Genomic DNA, 17922 nt, shown 5'->3' on the forward strand with positions numbered 1-17922 from the left:
CCATAGGAAGCATAAGAGGGTTCTCACACAACTTCCACCTTCTCCGTTCGATGACGTTCTACGTCCCACCTGCGGTAACTCAGGACGTTCTACGTCCGCCGCTTATGAACGTGGGTGGCGCTGATGAACACTCTCAAGGTTAGGTTACTTGTAAACATAAATACCCCCGAAAGCAGAAGGTTTGACAGCCGTCGCCGTAGCTCAGAGGTAGAGCACCGGACGCGTAATTCGGAGGTCGTGGGTTCGGATCCCACCGGCGGCATGTGATTGTTTTTTCTTCTGCTTTTCTAATCAATTAGCAAGCGATGAGATATTCAGGATATTCAGTAATATTCTAAATTGATCAACACCACAAAATAAATATATTAATTAAAAAAAATCCCCTGTGCCCCTTGGTTTCTGTGGCTGTTGGCTTCTGTCATATATATATATATATATATATATGGAAGGGGATGAGGGGCTCGTTATAAATGTGACAGAAGCCAACAGCCGCAGAAACCAAGGGGCACAGGGGATTTTTTTTTTTAATTCATTTATTTATTTTGTGGTGTTGGTCAATTTAGAATATTACTGAATATGTTATCGCTTAAAGCAAATTGATTAGAAAGCATCAATTTGCTTTAAGCGATAACATATTCAGTAATATTCTAAATTGACCAACACCACAAAATAAATAAATGAATTAAAAAAAAAAAAAAATCCCCTGTGCCCCTTGGTTTCTGCGGCTGTTGGCTTCTGTCACATATATATATATATATATATATATATATATATATATATATATATATATATATATGTATATATATATATATATATGTATATATATATATATTGGCTCATGTGTCGAACACCTGTACAGATGAAGACCCTTTAAGAAGAGTGCAAGAACCCTGTAACTTCAGTCTTGAAAAAGGACAGGCTCTGTCCGAAACGTCGACTCCCAATAAATGTTTACTTAAATGAAGCGTTTCTCAATTTCGCATTTTACCTGTAGCAACCAAGTACGTTTATCTTTTTGTGCTATATATATATATATATATATATATATATATATAGAGAGAGAGAGAGAGAGAGAGAAAGTTATAAAAGCAGCCGTTTGCAGCCCTGACAAGGTAGTGCGTGTGAGACTTCCAGTAGGTCGATACACCCGTTTCCGACCTGCCACCCACTGCCTCCACCCTCCCCCTCATGCAGCGGTTCAGGTACCCATGCACTCCGAGATAGTTATTCCGAATGAGGCGAAACACAAACTCCCCTGTATGCTGTGAGATGTCAGTGCACATTCAAGATACCCAGGTGGTCGAAATTACTTCGGAGTCCTCCACAACACATTTTTCTCTCGCTTTCCTCCCTTCCCGCACGGCACGGTTGAGGTGTCCATCGAGAAGCGAGACAGTTACTGCGCCTTTCCTTTCCTCAAAACCAGTTTTCAGTTATTGCGCCTTTTCTTGTTTCCTCGGTACCACCCCGACCTCCACACTTAAAAAATTAAATTGGTTTTGACGTGAAGAAAGGCGCAATAACTGCCACACTTCTCGGCGGACACCACAACCGCAACCTGAGGGAAGGGATGAAGGCAGAGTGAAAGAAGAAAGAGACGCCGTAGTGGAGGGCTCCGGATAAATTTTGACCACCGGGAGTTCTTTAGCGAGCACTGACATCGCACAGCACACGGGCGTATTGGATTTCGCCTCCATGGAAACGCAGCCGCCGTGGCCGGTATTGATCCCAGGTTCTTGCGCTCAGCAGCCGAGAGCTCTAACCACTGAGCCACCGCGGCGGGTCCCCACGTTTGCAGACCCCACTGCAGACGTATTTCCCATCAATCTGCTTCACGGTTTATGGGGGTTTAACGTCCCAAAGCGACTCGGGCTATGAGGGACGCCGTAGTAAAGGGCTCCGGAAATTTCGACCGCCTGGGGTTCTTTAACGTGCACTGACATCGCACAGTACACAGGCCTCTAGAATTTCGCCTCCATCGAAATTCGACCAGCGCGACCGGGATCGAACCTGCGTTTTTCGGGTCAGCAGCCGAGTGCCATAACCACTGAGCCACCGCGGCGGTGCATCAATCTGTTTCGTTTCGCTGCTTTGTGAAGTCAAGCGCAAGACGGAACACCAATTCGCACGTTCCCGTTCTGCCTTTTCTTTTAGAGCGAAAGCTCTATACTCCTCCCGACGGCACTCTCACAACAACCGGAAATCGTGTGACGCGCCGTTCGCTATATAAAAGCGTGTGCTTACCTTCGCACAAAGCCATGGATGAGCAACGTGCCGAAACTAGTGCTCCGACGATCCCTCGTTGCTGTCCAAGCCAAACCATTGATATGCAATAAAGGTTAATCAAAGCGAAACCATGTATAACCAACAGAGCTTTCGTTCGTCTTAGTAGGTTCAGCCGGGTTGAACCACAGCTACTTTTTTTCCCTGTCATTGCAATCGAAAGTTAAGCAGACAAAGCTGGACGTTCTGGATGCTTAGTATGCGTTTGAAATAAATTTCTTCCTCCTCCTCTCCACACGGAACTGACACTGTGTTTCAGTAATTACGGCGTTCGGCTGCTGAGCCAGAGAACGAAGGATCATATCCTGGCTGCGGCAGCGGTGTTTCGATGCACAGGACGCCCGTGTGGCTTGCGATATCAGCGCACGTTAAAGAACCCCAGATAGCCAGAACTATTCCTGAGCCCTCCACTAGGGACCCTACCTCCAATGCGGCGTCTGTTCCTCCTTTCACTTCCTTCCCTCACAGCGCGGTTGAGGTGTCCATAGAGAACTGGACACCTCAACTACCTTGGCATGGAGAAGGAAAGTTAAGCCTTTCCTTAAAACAAACTCCGAAATTCCTTCCCCATGCGAAAAGAACTCCGGAAAAAGCGGGTAGACGTGGCCAGGCCTCGTATACAACAGCGCAACTCGTCCGCGTTATGCTGACGAAACGGCCCCGTTAATTTGCTAACGCGATCACGTCAGCCATGCCTTTCACGTCAGCCGGTGCCTTTTAACCACTAACCACCGCATCGCCGAGCTCATTACAAATACGGGCGCCTCGGCCTGGGAGCTTCTGCAACAGATGGTGCACGCACGCAGTACCGCGGCGACTACGTAACGGAGCTCGCACGAAAGGACGCGCGGCCACGTCAGCCCGGCGAGCGTCCAGTAGGTCAAAGTCGCAGACACCGAGCCTCGGTGCCATCGTCGCGAGCAGGAGGACACGAAGCGGTGGGCGATCGCGCGGGTCGGGAGTGTTGCTGGGGGTCCTGTTGCAAGTCTCGCGTCCACGCATGCGCTTTGTAACGCGCTGCTCGTCATGGGGGGCGGATGGCCGGGTTTCTTGCTCGAAGCCTGGCTTCCGGGCTGAGACCTAATCGTCTCGGTTGCAGTGAGATCGTCGCTATCGCGAACGCCTCCTAGCCGCGTATGCCCGTGCACATGTGCACCCGTGCAGAGGCAGTTTTCTCAGTGTATGGAAAACAAAAACAGAAATAAGAGCGAATTGAACATATTGTAACAATGACGCGCGCAAGCCTGTAACCTTAGCAACGCACGAAACTGCACTGGTCGAATGCATAGCATGCTGATCGAATTGGTTTTGTTTAGCTTCACACTGGTTATCTGTAATGGGAAGCCGATCGTGGTTGAATCCTTTGACATGACACCTCAGAACACGAGCATGCTAAACATGAGAATGCCATAACCACCGAGCCGCCGCGGCGGGTGGTTTTCCGTGATTCAGAGATAGCTCGGCGAAAGCAAAGGCGGAAACAATAGAAAGACTAGCGACGCAAGCGATCGTGTTGCTTTCGCTCTCCTCCGTAGTCTTGAAGCTGCAAAATTCACTCTGAAGTATGCATGTAGGCAACAAAGCACAATTGCGAAACGGCGATTCGGCTGCAAGAACATCGCGAAAAAAAAAAAAAAAAAGACCGAGGTCTGCTTGAAGACTTTCAAGAAAAATAGGCATTGACGTCAGGGCAGTGCGACGTTTGAACAAAAATTCGAACAGCACGATGTGATCCAAACTTTTTTTTTATCCGAATAAATGCTGTTAAATGCTTTACTTCCAGCAGACACGAATAAGACAAGAAATTTTCCTACCTTTGTGACCGATCCCACTTTACCGAGCTTCCGGTGTATGCTGAAAAGCAGACGACCTCCGCAACAGGCCGCTCCTTTCGCGACGGTGTCGTGTGGTGTTGCTCCGCGCAGGCTTACGCCCAACGCGTCATATTTATAAAGAACGGCGCTTCCAAGTATATAAGCATGAGTACGGGCATTCTAGCGCTGCGCGAAAAAATTTCATACATTCATCACAGTTCCAGCTCGTTGCTCTTGCTACATCTGACTTTTAGCTAAGCATAGACCGTCTCCGCAGGCAATTTACGCGTGTGATGAAATTATTCACAAAACGCCAACTGCGCCTGCACTCCCTTCCTCTTTTTGACTTCGTCGGATGCACTAAAGCACGTCACGACTAAGCCTGGGCTGCGCAATTGCATAAAGTGAAGGGTCTTTAGCCAGCCTTCACTAGCCTGCAGAATTGTTCTGGGTGGAAGAGAAAATATTAGTCCGCGGTCACGTGATGTCTAAAGGACCCTTATTATCTGCCCAAGATATCGAAGACTCGCAAGTCTCGCAGCTTAATGGGGCAGCGATTAGATACAAGCGACACAGTGGTCCCTTGAGGCCATTGGTCCGCGCTGTGCGCTAATCGAATGCAGTTCCAAAGCATCAAAACCCTGCGCTTTGGTATACCATTATTCGTAAAATTACACGCATAGTCGCTCGGCTCACTGTTGATTGTATGCAAACTAGTTCCAATGCATCCCTGAGCGTACACTGTTCAGTGGCCAAAAAAACGTGGCACTATTAACTGTCTGTTTAAGATAAGCCCTGCCTGCAGAAAACAGAACTGCAAATGTGTCAAAGAGGGTGGTGCGACGGCACCGTGCGACGCAGGAAGAAGGGTTGAAGAGGCGAGGTTAGGAAGAGCGCTCTCTTTACTCCAGCGTGAAACGAAGTTGGCTTCCACCGACGAGAAGATTCCTGGGCGCCGCAGAATCTTCCGCATACGGTTCACAGACGCTACGCGCGGGCTTTCATTTTCGTTTAGCTATATTTACAAAGGGTACTGCTTCAGCCCGCCCTTCAGAGGAGGTCGTAGTCGTCCCTCTGAAAGAAGAAGAAAAAAAAGGCGAAGTCAAATCAAGCTTCCCGCCGTGAGAACACCGCCTCCCGCAATGCAAACAAGAAAGAGACAAAAATAGCGAAAGGAAGAACAAAGGTTGCATCTATCCCCAATTTGCGGGGTAAGTAAGCGCCAAGGCTATCTTAAATGACGCTGATTTTCAACAGTTTCCAAAAAAGAAAAACAATAAAAAACGTGTATGCATAAGGGTAAGTGAAACTGCGTGTGAACGCCGGTAACTGAGTTAGCACACACTTACGTGCAAGAAATACGGGTGAATGATAACGAGGCTCGTGTAGATGTCCCCCTAATTTTGCCAAGGTATACGCTCAGGAGTACCGAACAGGCACGCAAGCACAGTCGATACGAGGCCTTCAATATAACACACCTGTCAAAATATACCTTGACTCATGAGCGAGAACCAATCGTTTCAAGTGCTGCCATATAAGGGTGATAGCAAAGCGCAAACATAGCTTGTAAAGCGCAGACTCCGACATTCGCGAAAGTGATCCCAAGAGACAGTGGAATTAAGCAGCGATTCTAGAATAACAGGAATCAATTCCTCGCAGACCTGTCAAAGGTATTTTTGCTGCAACCCCCATTAAATAAAAAAAGAAAAGGCGCGCCACGTTGCCACTCGGAGAGCTACCACCTCGACACTTAGGTTCGTGGTCCGCCGGCGCCCGTCGCGTCACTCTGTCTCTCCACTGTGCGAGCTATCGGCGCGTGGAGTCGACTGGGCGCGAAATAATCCATAAGGCTATTTTGCTGCTACTTATTTCCTCCCTTCGTGGCTCTACGTGCCCGAGGCCACGACAATGGCAGCCGGGCAGCCGTGCGGGCAAACACAGAAAACACGCACGCACGCACACACACACAACAAACGAAAAAAGTGCCTTTCTGATACAGGACCAGATCGATGCCCGCAACAGGGGTGCGCATGCGCTCCGAGGCGGCCGCACCACTTCGCGGCAGCGGGCCCACAAGCTGTGCCCCCCCCCCCCCCCCGAAAAAGTCGCCAAAAGCGTCCACTTCATGATGCGGCTGCTCGCACCAGCGACCTACATATCCACGTGAGCTCGAGTTTGAGCCGCACTCAGTGAGCGATGGTCGCCCTACGCACCCTCGTGCTACAGAACGCACTGTATGCCCCGGGCCCTATTGCAGGCAAACAGCGTCCTAGGAAAAGGAAAAAAAAAAGCCACGGAACGGTGGCAGCAGAGGCTCCAAGGCAAGAAAGTGCTCGCCTTGTTGTCTGCAGACATGCTATCGTATCGGCGCAACGTGGTTGCGAATGAGACACCCCCAACACACCAGCTTGAAGAAACGACCTGACACTGAACCGGCGCGACCAAAAACACAAGAGCGTCCGCATCTACAGCCACAGACTACAGGGGCCCTTCGAAACTGTGCCCCGGTCCTTCCACAGTGGCTTCGTGGCTGGCTTTCCAAGCAAACTTCCAATAATTCGTTAGTCAACCTCCTGCTCCCATGCGGACCCCAGAACGCTGGATGAAGACCGCCGAGACAACTTCCTAACAGTGCACGCGTTGGGATGCCAGTCTCACCCAAGTAACACACGATGGGGGAACACCCGTGGGTCCCACATGGTCAAGTGGGGCTAGGGCAATCCTTCTATTACCTACGCCGGTCCGCTGTAGGAAATATGTGGGCCAGCCCGCGAATCGGACTTGTCCCTGTTGATCCTACATGGGGCGTTGCTAGGGCTCAGACTACGTTCCTACATCTAGCCAACATCGGCCTCCTGTCTTTTCGGGTACTCGAGGGCAAATGCACCGTCACTGTGGGCTCTAGGCTGAAAAATGTCTCTGCTAGCCCAAATGGGGCTGCAGTCAGGAAATTGTTGTAGGTCCTAGATCGGCCGTGCCGAGGCTGTAAAACTGGCGGGCCCAAATACTGCCATCGGTCCCTGAGGGTACCTGAGTGCAGGTCTCTATGCCGGAAAAACCTCGTCAAACTCCCCAAATTGGTCCCTTGCAAAGTACTACTTGACGGCAGGAACAACGTAAATGTGGGTTCCATAGGGGAAACACCTCGTCAAGCCTAATGGGGCTGTGCACAACAAACCGAAAGGTCCCACATCTGCCGAGGCGGGGTTTGAAAGCGAGCGCGCCTACATCGGTCCCCTGTTGGGGACTTCAGGGCAGATACAACACAAATTTAGGTTCTCTGCTGGGGAAAAAAGAAAGCGCGGCAAGCCCAAATGGGGCTAGCGGGGCAGAACCCATCAGCGTGTCTCCATCCTCTTATGCATTTTTCACTTCACTAATTTGTATCATACGCGCCCATAACTTACTTTTATAGACGACTTGCAATATCATTCTAAGCATATTTACTCGATCACTAAAATTATATGTTTTGGGCTCTCGCACTCGGGTAAATTGTGCAAAATGATCAGAACATGCGGAGGAATAACTGGCACCTTACCAGGATGCACTGGACTACCTGATAATCTCCAAACGTCACTCATTATAGTTCGGAACACACACATGGCTCAGCCCGCGCAACACCCAACATCGCTGGGATAATGGGGACTGCCAGCATAAGGCACATGGGCTGAGTGTGGGCAGCCCATATTGCCCCAGTGCTTAAAAAGAAAATTCTGTGGGCTGCTTATAGATCAGGCTAATGTTAAAAAAAAATATGCTGCATGATATTATGCCCTGAAGGTACAATAGGGGCATTTGGGGCTGGGGCTTCCCCTGAGGTACCCATATCGATCGGCCCCATACAGGGAACATGTGGGCAAGCCCAATATGGGCTTGCCCACACATGGGGAAGCGGGCTGACCGGGATGAAATGTTAACGTTTGTCCTAAGGGGCTACTCACATCTGATCAAAGAAGGACCGATGAGGGAGCTGGCTTGCAGAACCCACATTGGTCCCACCGCGGCTGCCCACACTGAACCAACAGGGGGTCCCATTTAATAGCCCACTTCGTGCTACATAGGATGCGGAGAGGTGTGATACACCTAACGGATAAATGCGATAGAAGCCGTGCTCACAGCCGCGCAGCAAATATAGTGTACGCATGCCCAGTAAGCTAGCCATTTTATGGACTTTTATATTCCAATCTACAGATCGCAAGCATGACCACAACAGTACCTTACACTTGACAATATCAGAGCAGTGTCACTGTATTGTTGAGAAAAAATCCGCGCCCGTCACAGAGCATGTGCTCGCGAAGCGGTATCTCGCTACAGTCGGATACAACTCACAGCGGTGCTTCCGCCAAGCCACGATTTAGGGCCGCATTCTGTAACGATCCATTTTATTTGCCCGTGACGTCAATATGACGAAAGCAGCAGCAGACAGGAAAGCAAACGGCCAATCACAAGACACTGCCGGCCTGGTCGCGGCGCCGGCGTCAGCCAACCTCGTGCCGCCGCATACAGTCCGGCTGAGTCACACGGACCACGCCAACGAGTCGCACAAATGACGCCCAGTTTTTCTGCCGACATTGAATTAGCGGCGATAAAGCTCGCCAGACGTGTCAAACGCGTCGTCGTGCTACGTCACGCGTGGGCGGCATGGGTGCAGCATGGTTTCGCCACCTTTAATCTCTCGCCCGGAGGGGGGGAAGGCGGGAGGGAAGGGATTCTCCGTCTCTCCCCATAAATCCGCCCCTAAGTGAAACGGCCGAATACACACGACCGCAGCACCGGCATCAGCTGAGTGTAAATTTGCGCCGTGTTTAACGTTCTTAGAGCTCGAATTTCACTCTCGAAGGTACGCACCATGTCGTTGTATTCGGCGACGTGCTTCTTGATGGCCGAGGAATCGGTCCACGTGACGAAGTCCTCCAGTTGTCTGGACACCAAGAACGCAGGATCAGTGATGACGTCCGGTCCGATTCTCACGTCTGAAGGGAGGCGCCGTCAAGGATCGCTGCCCACCAAAGCTGGACTAAAACTACACAGCACGTCCACCCACACACTGTTTTAGAGTGCGCCGGGGTCGGTAAGACTCACTCCGAAAACACGCAACCATCAACCGTCGCGTTTACTCACGCTGCCTGTTATTTGCGTCGTGTCCATCAATCAAGGCAAAACGCGCCGACACTCGGCCCGTTGTCCGAAACGACGTGTGCCAAAGTGGCAGACGCAATGTGTACAGGGCCTCGATCCCCCCCTTCCCATTTAACGTAGGCGACGAAAATACGCGCCTAACACATTTCACGGGACCGACAACTGGCCAGAACTTTATAAGACTATGGAAGAAATAGAAGGATCTTGCCTTATATGCCGATGAACTGTAATCAGGGTCAAAAAGTATCGCGTAAATTTAGATGAGGCGATTCGAAGTTCTGCGGTGAAACTTCCGCTATTACAGGTAGTGCCCATACATCGGCATGCATAGCCCAGCTGCTGGTAAATGCACGGTGTTTCTTTTCTAAAAGGCATTCTGAATTTGATTTGCGCTTTCAGTGAATGTTCTGACGCGGAGTTGCCTTCGCGTCCACGAGTGGAACGGCGAACAGCGGCGTGGCGGCGCACGTCAGTATACGTCCGTACGCTTGCACGAATAAAAGTGCGTACAAGCATAGATTTTATTAGCGTACAAGTAACGCAATACTTCTGAAGGCGCGTGCCATGATCAGAACGGCAGTGTTTAACGCAAGATCAGATTCTTTACGTTGGGTGAGCATTTCTTTCCGGTTGGTTTGTCCCTTCTGCCGGCGTCCGATCGTCATTGCGCTTACCGACCGAAGCGAGTGCGCTCGCTAATCGAAAAAAGTATTTTAAATATCTTATGGCGTTAAACGGTCATGAATTCTGAAGCGCACATCTGGGTAGACGATAGCGGCGCATAAAGATCAGGCGCGCGACGTTAACATTCTTGAGAAAAATAAAGAAAAAAAAAAGAAAAAGTACCTCTCCAGGTCGTTTCCTGCATACCATTTGAAGGCTTAACGTGACCTTTACATGGGGAATATAACCGGATGTTATTTTTTTTGTTTTATTTTTGCCCTACGTCAGCGAGCTCTGCGTGCAAGGGAAATGCCCATCACAACAAAGCGCAGATGGCAAGGGATGCCCGTCCGCGTATTTCTCGTTCTCTTAGGGACGTGGCCTACCATGTACCACTCGAATGGAACGGAAGGATTGGAACTTAAAAGCGAGAATTCCTCCCTCGTCAAACGCGCACCACTACGCTTCCGAGCACTTCTGACAGCCGCTCCTGTTGCGTGCCGTCCCCTCGCCGCATCCACGCACGCACGGGCCTCCCGCGGAGCCGCGCGGGATTACCAACGAAGCGCTCTGCCCCCGCTGCAACGCACGCACATGCGTCGCCTGCGGCAAGCGCGCCGCCCGTCGAGTGGAAAGGATACGCCCTTGCTCGACGAACTGCGTTGCCATCTTGACGCGCTGCGCCATCTGGTTTCGCACCATGATGACGGGAAGCCTCCTCCTGCAACGGTAGGCGCAAGAGCGGAAAACAAAGGACGTGAGCAAGCTGCGCCGCCTTTGCGACGGCTGGCGGCAGAGAGGCCGACGCTGCACCTCTGAAATTGCTACGACTGTGCTTGCACGAGTGTAAAGAAAAAAAACGAAAAAAAAAAACCGGTAAACGCACTTTGCACAGGGCACACTTAACCATCTCTTGAGGGAACTTTCCTTCACCGCAGAACGCACATTTCCCTGTATGTATACACCTTTAGCACCTTGTAGACAACCAGGCGGTTGGCGGTGTCCAATTTTGCGAAAGCGCTTGTCCCAAACAAGGTGCATCATCTTATGCCAAACACCACGACCGTCAAGCGCCACGCGCACAGGAACTTTTACAGCGCAAGTCAAAGCAGAAACACTGCTAAGCTTAGAGGGCGACGTCTCGGGAGAAATTAACCGTTTAATCCCCATAACCGTTTAATCCCAAAATTACGAAGGAATAAAAGAAAAAAACTGCGGTCGAATCTGTGCTATGCCTAGATTACTCTACTGCAGGAATGCATGCGTGCCGTGCAATGTTTTCATCTCATCCATACGCGGTTGTCTTAAAAAAAAAAAAAAAAAAACCTTTACGCGCTCTTTTTGATGCGTCACTTGTAAGCACTTGTAAGCATCGCGTGCCAGCAGCGATGATGTAGCGTGTACGACACGTCTACCTAGAATCCTCGCGTGCTCCCGGCGTCTCTGCTCAAGCATTTGTTTTTAACTTCATTTTCTTTTTTCCAAAGGCGTTACGCGTTCCAGGCGAGGTCGGTCTGGCAGATGCAAGGAACGAGTACGCTAGCATTGGCCCAAGCACATTTATACACATTTTATGCACACGACGAGCTAACTAGACAAACAAAAACTAACACACACGAAGAGAACAAACACGGACACAACGTGCGGGGCTCGCACACGTACGCAACAGAGAACGCGCGCACGCGCGCACGCACAAAATGCTGCGTTTTCAAGGAGTCTCCCGTTGGTCAGTTCGCGAGGATATTATTCACTCATAACAAGATAAAGTTTGACCTTGTAACGGTGTCTTTTATATCTCGATTTGCTTTGCTCAAGCTTGCGCTTCGCCGCGAATGAAATTGGCTCCTGCTTTTAGCAACGCTGTTGTTGTTCATGTCGCACTGATTGCAATCTAACCACTACGCGAGCAAGTGCCCTTTGCGTAATCTTCCAAGACCTGCATACCAGATAAAAGGAGCAGCAGCGCCGTCTTCTCGTGTCGGCGCAAACGGCCACAGCTCGCTGTGTTCCCACAAGGCCTGGCTTCGAATCCCGCTCTAACCCATACCTCTCCGCGTGTGTTTTAGTTTCTCGATTTTTCATATGTGGTGTGGCCGGACGGACGAAAATCCGCGGACAAAGGTGAAAATGTAGCCTTCAAATGCATACCTGCATTTAGTAATTACCTTCACATTAGGGTAGCTAAAGTGCAGTCTTTGCCAAAAGTAGTCAGGCCGCGTGCTTCTCATTCGTGTAGTAGAGCCCTCACGGCTTTCCTAAAGATCGAAACGTTCTCTGAAGGTGAGGACAGGGGTTCTTCTTACCATACGGAGATTTAGAGCTGGAGGGCTGGCATAATAGCTTTGATATACGACTGAGATGCAAACCGTGCAGCCTGGTTACTTTCGGCGAAGACTGTACCTAGATTTAAAAGCCGGCATCAAAAATGCTAGCGGCGCTAAAATTTAAGAAATCGGCAAGTCGCGAATCCGCTAAAAATGGCAATTGGCCCATTCTGTGCAACTATTCCGAGTTGTGCGAAAGATTAACTCGAAGGTCTCGAACCTCGAACCAACTCAAAAGTTCCGGGACAGCATGCTACTTTTTTTTAACACACAAATGTCTCCCTATTTTTCCCGCAAAAACTGTCTGAAAATGACTGGAAGTGGCACATCCGAGCTCCCTCTTTCTTTACGCAGTTGCCTAACAGTGACGCAAAACATTTTGATGGGAAAGCTGCGGCTACTTGGGAACATGGCGAGCTTAAGCTTTGTACGCAAGCTCAGAGTAGTAATGAGTGCACGGCGTGCAAACTATATGCCGCGCTTCGGCGACACCACCCGTTAAAGGGTTAAACGAGCGGCAGCACTATCGTGCGTCAAGGACGGCGCACAACTATGTTAAAAAAAGCAGCCGAACTTGCCTGCAGAACGAAGACGCCGTCACCCTGTCACATATCTCGAGGTTTTCCTTGATGGCAATGACGCCCAGGCTGTGTCTAGAAGAGTAGAGGAGACAAGAGACAAATTCAGGGACCACGCGTGATAGTGCTCGAAGCACCCTCACATAAAACCCGCCGCGGTGGCTCAGTGGCTGCGGCATCCGACAATTGAGCCCAAGGTAGCGGGTTCGATTCTTTCGAGCGCACGCAAAACGCTCGAGCACAGAGACATTTAAAAGCAGCTCGTGTGGTACAAACTCATCCGGAGAACTTCGCCATGGCGCACCGCATATCTCGAAGTGCCTATGTTAAGCCACATAAAAATGCATTCAATTAAATACCCTCACGTCAACCAAAGGAAGACGAGACATTCAATCAAATGCGCAAATCACCCAGTATTGAATAACAGGCTCAAGTCTGAGTGCGTGCTATTGACTGCTGACAGAGTCGATGCTTCACAACTGATTTCCGGTAAAATCGCGCCTTAATTCGCGTCAAGAACGTCCTGCTACTCCTCACACGGCGAGAAAGAAACACATGCTCGACAGGGAAAATATGCGGCGGCAGTCACAAGACAACAGCATGCGATATCATCCAGCGTGCATTACTTATTTCCATTCTTTCCAAGAATGGAGACCATTATGACGGGCATTTTTTCCCTTTTTTCCTGCTTTGCTTTCAGAGCAGAGCGCTGTCGTTACGAAGCGCACAACACGACACGTCAGGAAACGCTAAAATTACGTTGTGCACAATTTCAGTCATAGGCGGAAAATACAATTTACGAGAGCCGCCGCGGTGGCTCAGTGGCTATGGTGCTCGGCTGCTGGCCCGAAAGACGTGGGTTCGACCCCGGCCGCGGCGGTTGAATTTCTTTGGAGGAGAAATTCGAGGCCCGTGTACTGTGCGATGTCAGTGCACGTTAAAGAACCCCAGGTGGTCGAAATTTCCGGAGCCCTCCACTACGGCGTCTCTCATAGCCTTAGTCGCTTTGGGACGTTAAACGCCATAAACCAACCAACCAATTTACGAGAAGCAAAACAGTATTTTTTTTTTTCGGGGGCGGGGGGGCAACGAACTACATCGCACTGATATACGCACACAAGCTTCGCGACCTGAAAATGCCGGTTCTCTGGAGTCAAAAAGGGCCGCGAGCCTCCTGCGTAACGCCGCAATGAATATTACATTTGCCGCTACCCAGCGCAGCAGATCAACGCATGATGTGAAAACGAGCGCGCTCTCGTCGCCGTCTATCCGAAGAGATCCTCGCGGCTGTTGTAAACGCTTCTACGGGCCGCATTCTGTTCAAAACGGGCGCGCTCCTCAACAGCACCGCATTTTACGCCCTGCCTTGCTCGGCGTTTACCTCCTCCGTGTCAATTTCGGATCAACCCAATCCTCTTACAATAACGCCGGACACTTTCTCTGGCCTGAAAGCTCTCACCGACGGTTCGTCGGGGCCTCCGTAATGGCCCGCGGACCCGCGGCACTTCGGTCGGCTTTCCCGCTGCACTAGGAATGATGCGGGAAAGCCCACCACCCCAGATACTGCACCGCCGGAACAAAAACATTGTTTGTGAACAAACCAGCGCAAAAAAACACAACGGACAAGAAAAAGGCGGTTTTTCTGCCTTTTTCTTGTCCGTTGTGTTTTTTTTTTTTTGCGCTGGTTTGTTCACAAGCATGTCCTACCAACCAGCCTAACAAGTGTTGCTCAAAAACATTGTAAACCAAAAACAAATTCGAACCCGGCAGCGGTTGCCGCGTTACGATGGAGGCGAAACGCAAAAGGCGCCCAGGTGCTGTGCGATGTCAGTACACGTTAAAGGACCATAGACACTAATTTTAATTGCATATTCGTTCAGATGATGCGTTAACAATTAAAGTACATGGTTCACCACGTGGTATTCGACTACAACGGCTAAATAATTATAACCTGATTTTTTCTTGATGCTATTTTTCGGTTTCGGTTGCATCAACTAAACGATGGCTGTGACGTGTAGTTGGTGTTCAGGTCACGTGAGCCACGAAGAAACCTAAAATATAGTCGCTGATACGTAGTTTTCATTCATTACAACATTTATGCCACCCTGCTTCAACAGCTTCAATGACAATAAACGACTTACCATTTCTTGCATGCCTAACGGGACCTAGACAGCAACTACACGTCACACTATCCTTCGGCCGATGAAAACGAAACCGGAACAGCATCCACAAAAAAATTAATCACAAATTGTTTAGCGGTCGTAGGCAAATACCACATAGTTATCATATATACCAATGTCTATTAGAAAAAAGAAAACACGCAAGTAAAAAATTTGGTGCCTATACTCCCAGGTGGTCGAAATTATTCCGGAGTCCTCCACTACGGCATCTTTTCCTTCTTTCTTTCCCGCCTCTCCTCACGGCGCGGTTGAGGTGTCCACCGAGAAGTAAGACAGTTACTGCGCCTCTGCTTTCCGCTTGTGCGACAGTGCGGCGTTCGCGCGCTCTAGACAAGTGTGCCGACGAGTGTACATGCTGTCGAATAAAAAAAGAAAACTAAACGCTGTCATAAAACGATTACGTGAAACGAACTTATTGGATGCCCAATTTTCCTCCAAAGGAATCGCAGAACGGATCCAGAAATGGCGACTGCGCAGGCGCATGTTCCCCATCACTGGAAAACATGCGCTTACATCCTCATGAAACCGCCAAAAAACGTGCCAACTTATTCTATATCACGACTTAGAGGTGCCGTGGATACATTGTAAAGCAAAATTTTCCAGAGGCTTGTTTTGGTAGTGAATTTTATGGGCAGTCTGTCGTAGCAAGTGCTACGCGCGACCTTAACCTTTTCACCCAGCGTGCGATTTTGCGCGTTACCTTTTAAAACAAAGCAAGCGCATCACCTCGCGATCACGGAAAAACGAAAACAAAGCCATCTAAATAAAGTAGAGCAGCCGCAACCGTCAAACGACCGATCCAGTGTTGCAAACCACACGCCAGCGGGTAATTAATTCTCAGCATTACGTGCGCCCTAGAGAAACGAGGGTCGGTTTGTCCTTCGGTAAGCACCGGACACGTGCCTTTCTCCCGCGTCGTTCGCACAGAAACACATCCACTGCGACCTGGACTAAACGCGCGACCTCGTCGGCGGGGCGCCTAAACCGCAACTCTACCGCGGCGGTAACCAAACACGGCCATCTGCGGCGCGCCGCGCCATATGCCGAAAACGGACGCCAGCCGCAAGCACTGCCGTTCGCACCGAGGCTAACGTCGCTCAGTGCAGCAGAAATGAAACAATTCCAGCGACAGATTTCGCCGACTCTCGAAAGCCACTCACTCCGCCCCCGAATCCCGTCCACGCGCCACAGCGCCCCCGCCCCGAACGACAGAAAGCCGCCGCACTTGGGCGAGCGATTTCAGCACACGGTTAGTTAGCGCTGGCTTTATGCAACATTTTCCACGCACCCCTCCCCAGCTCCCGCAAAACCTTCTTTCCAGCTTAAGCCCCCCGCACTCGCGCCGCGAGCCAGCCCTTCGCGGCATCACAGGCGCGAGGGCAGCCGCCGCGGACAAAAATAAACCGGGAGCGTGAGAACGGCCAAGCCCGTTGATCAATGAACGCGGGCACGCCGCAGTGGCAACTGAACCAAATGGGGCGCGTGCCGCAGACATATGGCAGGGCGCCGTGCACCTGTGCGCGGTGCTTCGACCCCGATATCCCCAGCCGAAGTAATGAAGTGTTGTTCGACTGCCGGCGCCCGTCCAGATGCGCTCCTTCCGCAGCGTATACTCTCGGTGGGAACGAGCGCTGGGCGGACCGGAGGTCGCGAAACAAAACGCTCTTGTGAAATACTGAACCGGAACCGCAACGCGAGAACATATCAAATCACGCCCGTGAGCAATGCAAGCTGCCTTTCCATGTGCCAAGAGCACTTCGTGTTCCTTGTGCTGTTTTCTCGCACCGTTTCTTGTATCGAACACATATTCAAGGATAAAAGTGGCAGGGCGCCCGCAGCTTTGCGATTTTTACAACTGCTCGCCAGCCATGCTGCATAATAATGCAGACTTGCTCGTTGATCTGCTAGCTTTTTCTAACTTCCTCTAAAACCTGAAGTCATGTCTACACGTCCGGCATAAGCCAATAGTTACAAAGGTTGTAACGCATCAATAGGCTACATCAGAACAAGACTGTTATAGTAATTAAAAATGCAAATAACTGCACCCTTAAAATTAACTTTCCTATTCCTTCATTTACAGGAAAATAAATTCTGATCCAGTACAGGACAAGGAAATCTAAGGAACTCACAGTCATCCCCACACAACAGCATGCAAGTGCTGCATACCACACTGCATATGACAATAGCCTCCTTTGACAGCAACTGTGGCATGGTCCAAAAATATTTTTTACGTATTTAGTTCATTGTCTGCTCCATAACAAAAGGCTTAAAATGAAGTTCACTAATAGAAACCGCATAGATATGAAATAGAGCACACCTCTATAACACCGACACAATATAAATTTCCAAATTCTCACTGCTTAATTACCCAGTAATTCTTTGCTACGTTCTGAACAAAATGAAGTGAATCTGCTAATAAAGCGGGTTGGACTTTTGAACTTGTAAAACGCTTAATTATAGCCATTTCCCAAATGATTTTAATAAACCTGCAGGCTCAGAACTGCTGGCCTGCTTGGAGCACTTTTTGCACGTGAAAACGCACCACGTGTAAAATGCACGCGGCCATGCTGCCAAACTTGCACTATCATGGCGCTTCTTGCATCTGCTTCTTAAGCCCGTGATGGTGCAAGTTCGGAGGTGCAGCCGCATGCGAAAACAAGCCTACACTCGGATACAAGTCAAGAATGCAGCACCGAATATCTCCAAAAAAATGCCAACAGTTTGCCATGACGTCCAGGTTAATCCCTCAGTGTGACATCGCAAACAGTTGGCAGGATCATCTGTGAAATGGGATTCACTGCAAAGTCATGGCAAACAGTGGACGCCACAGGCTGGAGGGCTTTTATTTGAGGGGTATTTATTCGCTGCTGCATTCTTGATTTGTATCCCACTAAAAACATTCCACTTCTGCAGAGGGCAAGCAGGTGTGTACAATGCAACT

General features: G+C 49.9%; 1 protein-coding gene across 1 annotated transcript in view; it reads right to left on the reverse strand.

Annotated features, from left to right (window-relative positions):
- Positions 1-4981: 4981 nt before the first annotated feature.
- The window catches only part of LOC149353199 (U3 small nucleolar ribonucleoprotein IMP3), a 34850-nt gene continuing 21909 nt past the window's right edge, over positions 4982-17922 (reverse strand). Inside the window, exons 3-6 of the mRNA XM_089582410.1 lie at positions 12802-12876; positions 10541-10620; positions 8946-9070; positions 4982-5171 (exon numbers count right to left, since the gene is read on the reverse strand). Of these exons, the coding sequence (XP_089438536.1) occupies positions 5148-5171; positions 8946-9070; positions 10541-10620; positions 12802-12876 (304 nt within the window). The 3' untranslated portion in view covers positions 4982-5147. The remainder of the gene's footprint in view (positions 5172-8945; positions 9071-10540; positions 10621-12801; positions 12877-17922) is intronic.

This window comes from Amblyomma mixtum, chromosome 3, assembly GCF_055824585.1.
Source record: "Amblyomma mixtum isolate Tamu chromosome 3, ASM5582458v1, whole genome shotgun sequence".
NCBI lineage: Eukaryota > Metazoa > Arthropoda > Arachnida > Ixodida > Ixodidae > Amblyomma > Amblyomma mixtum.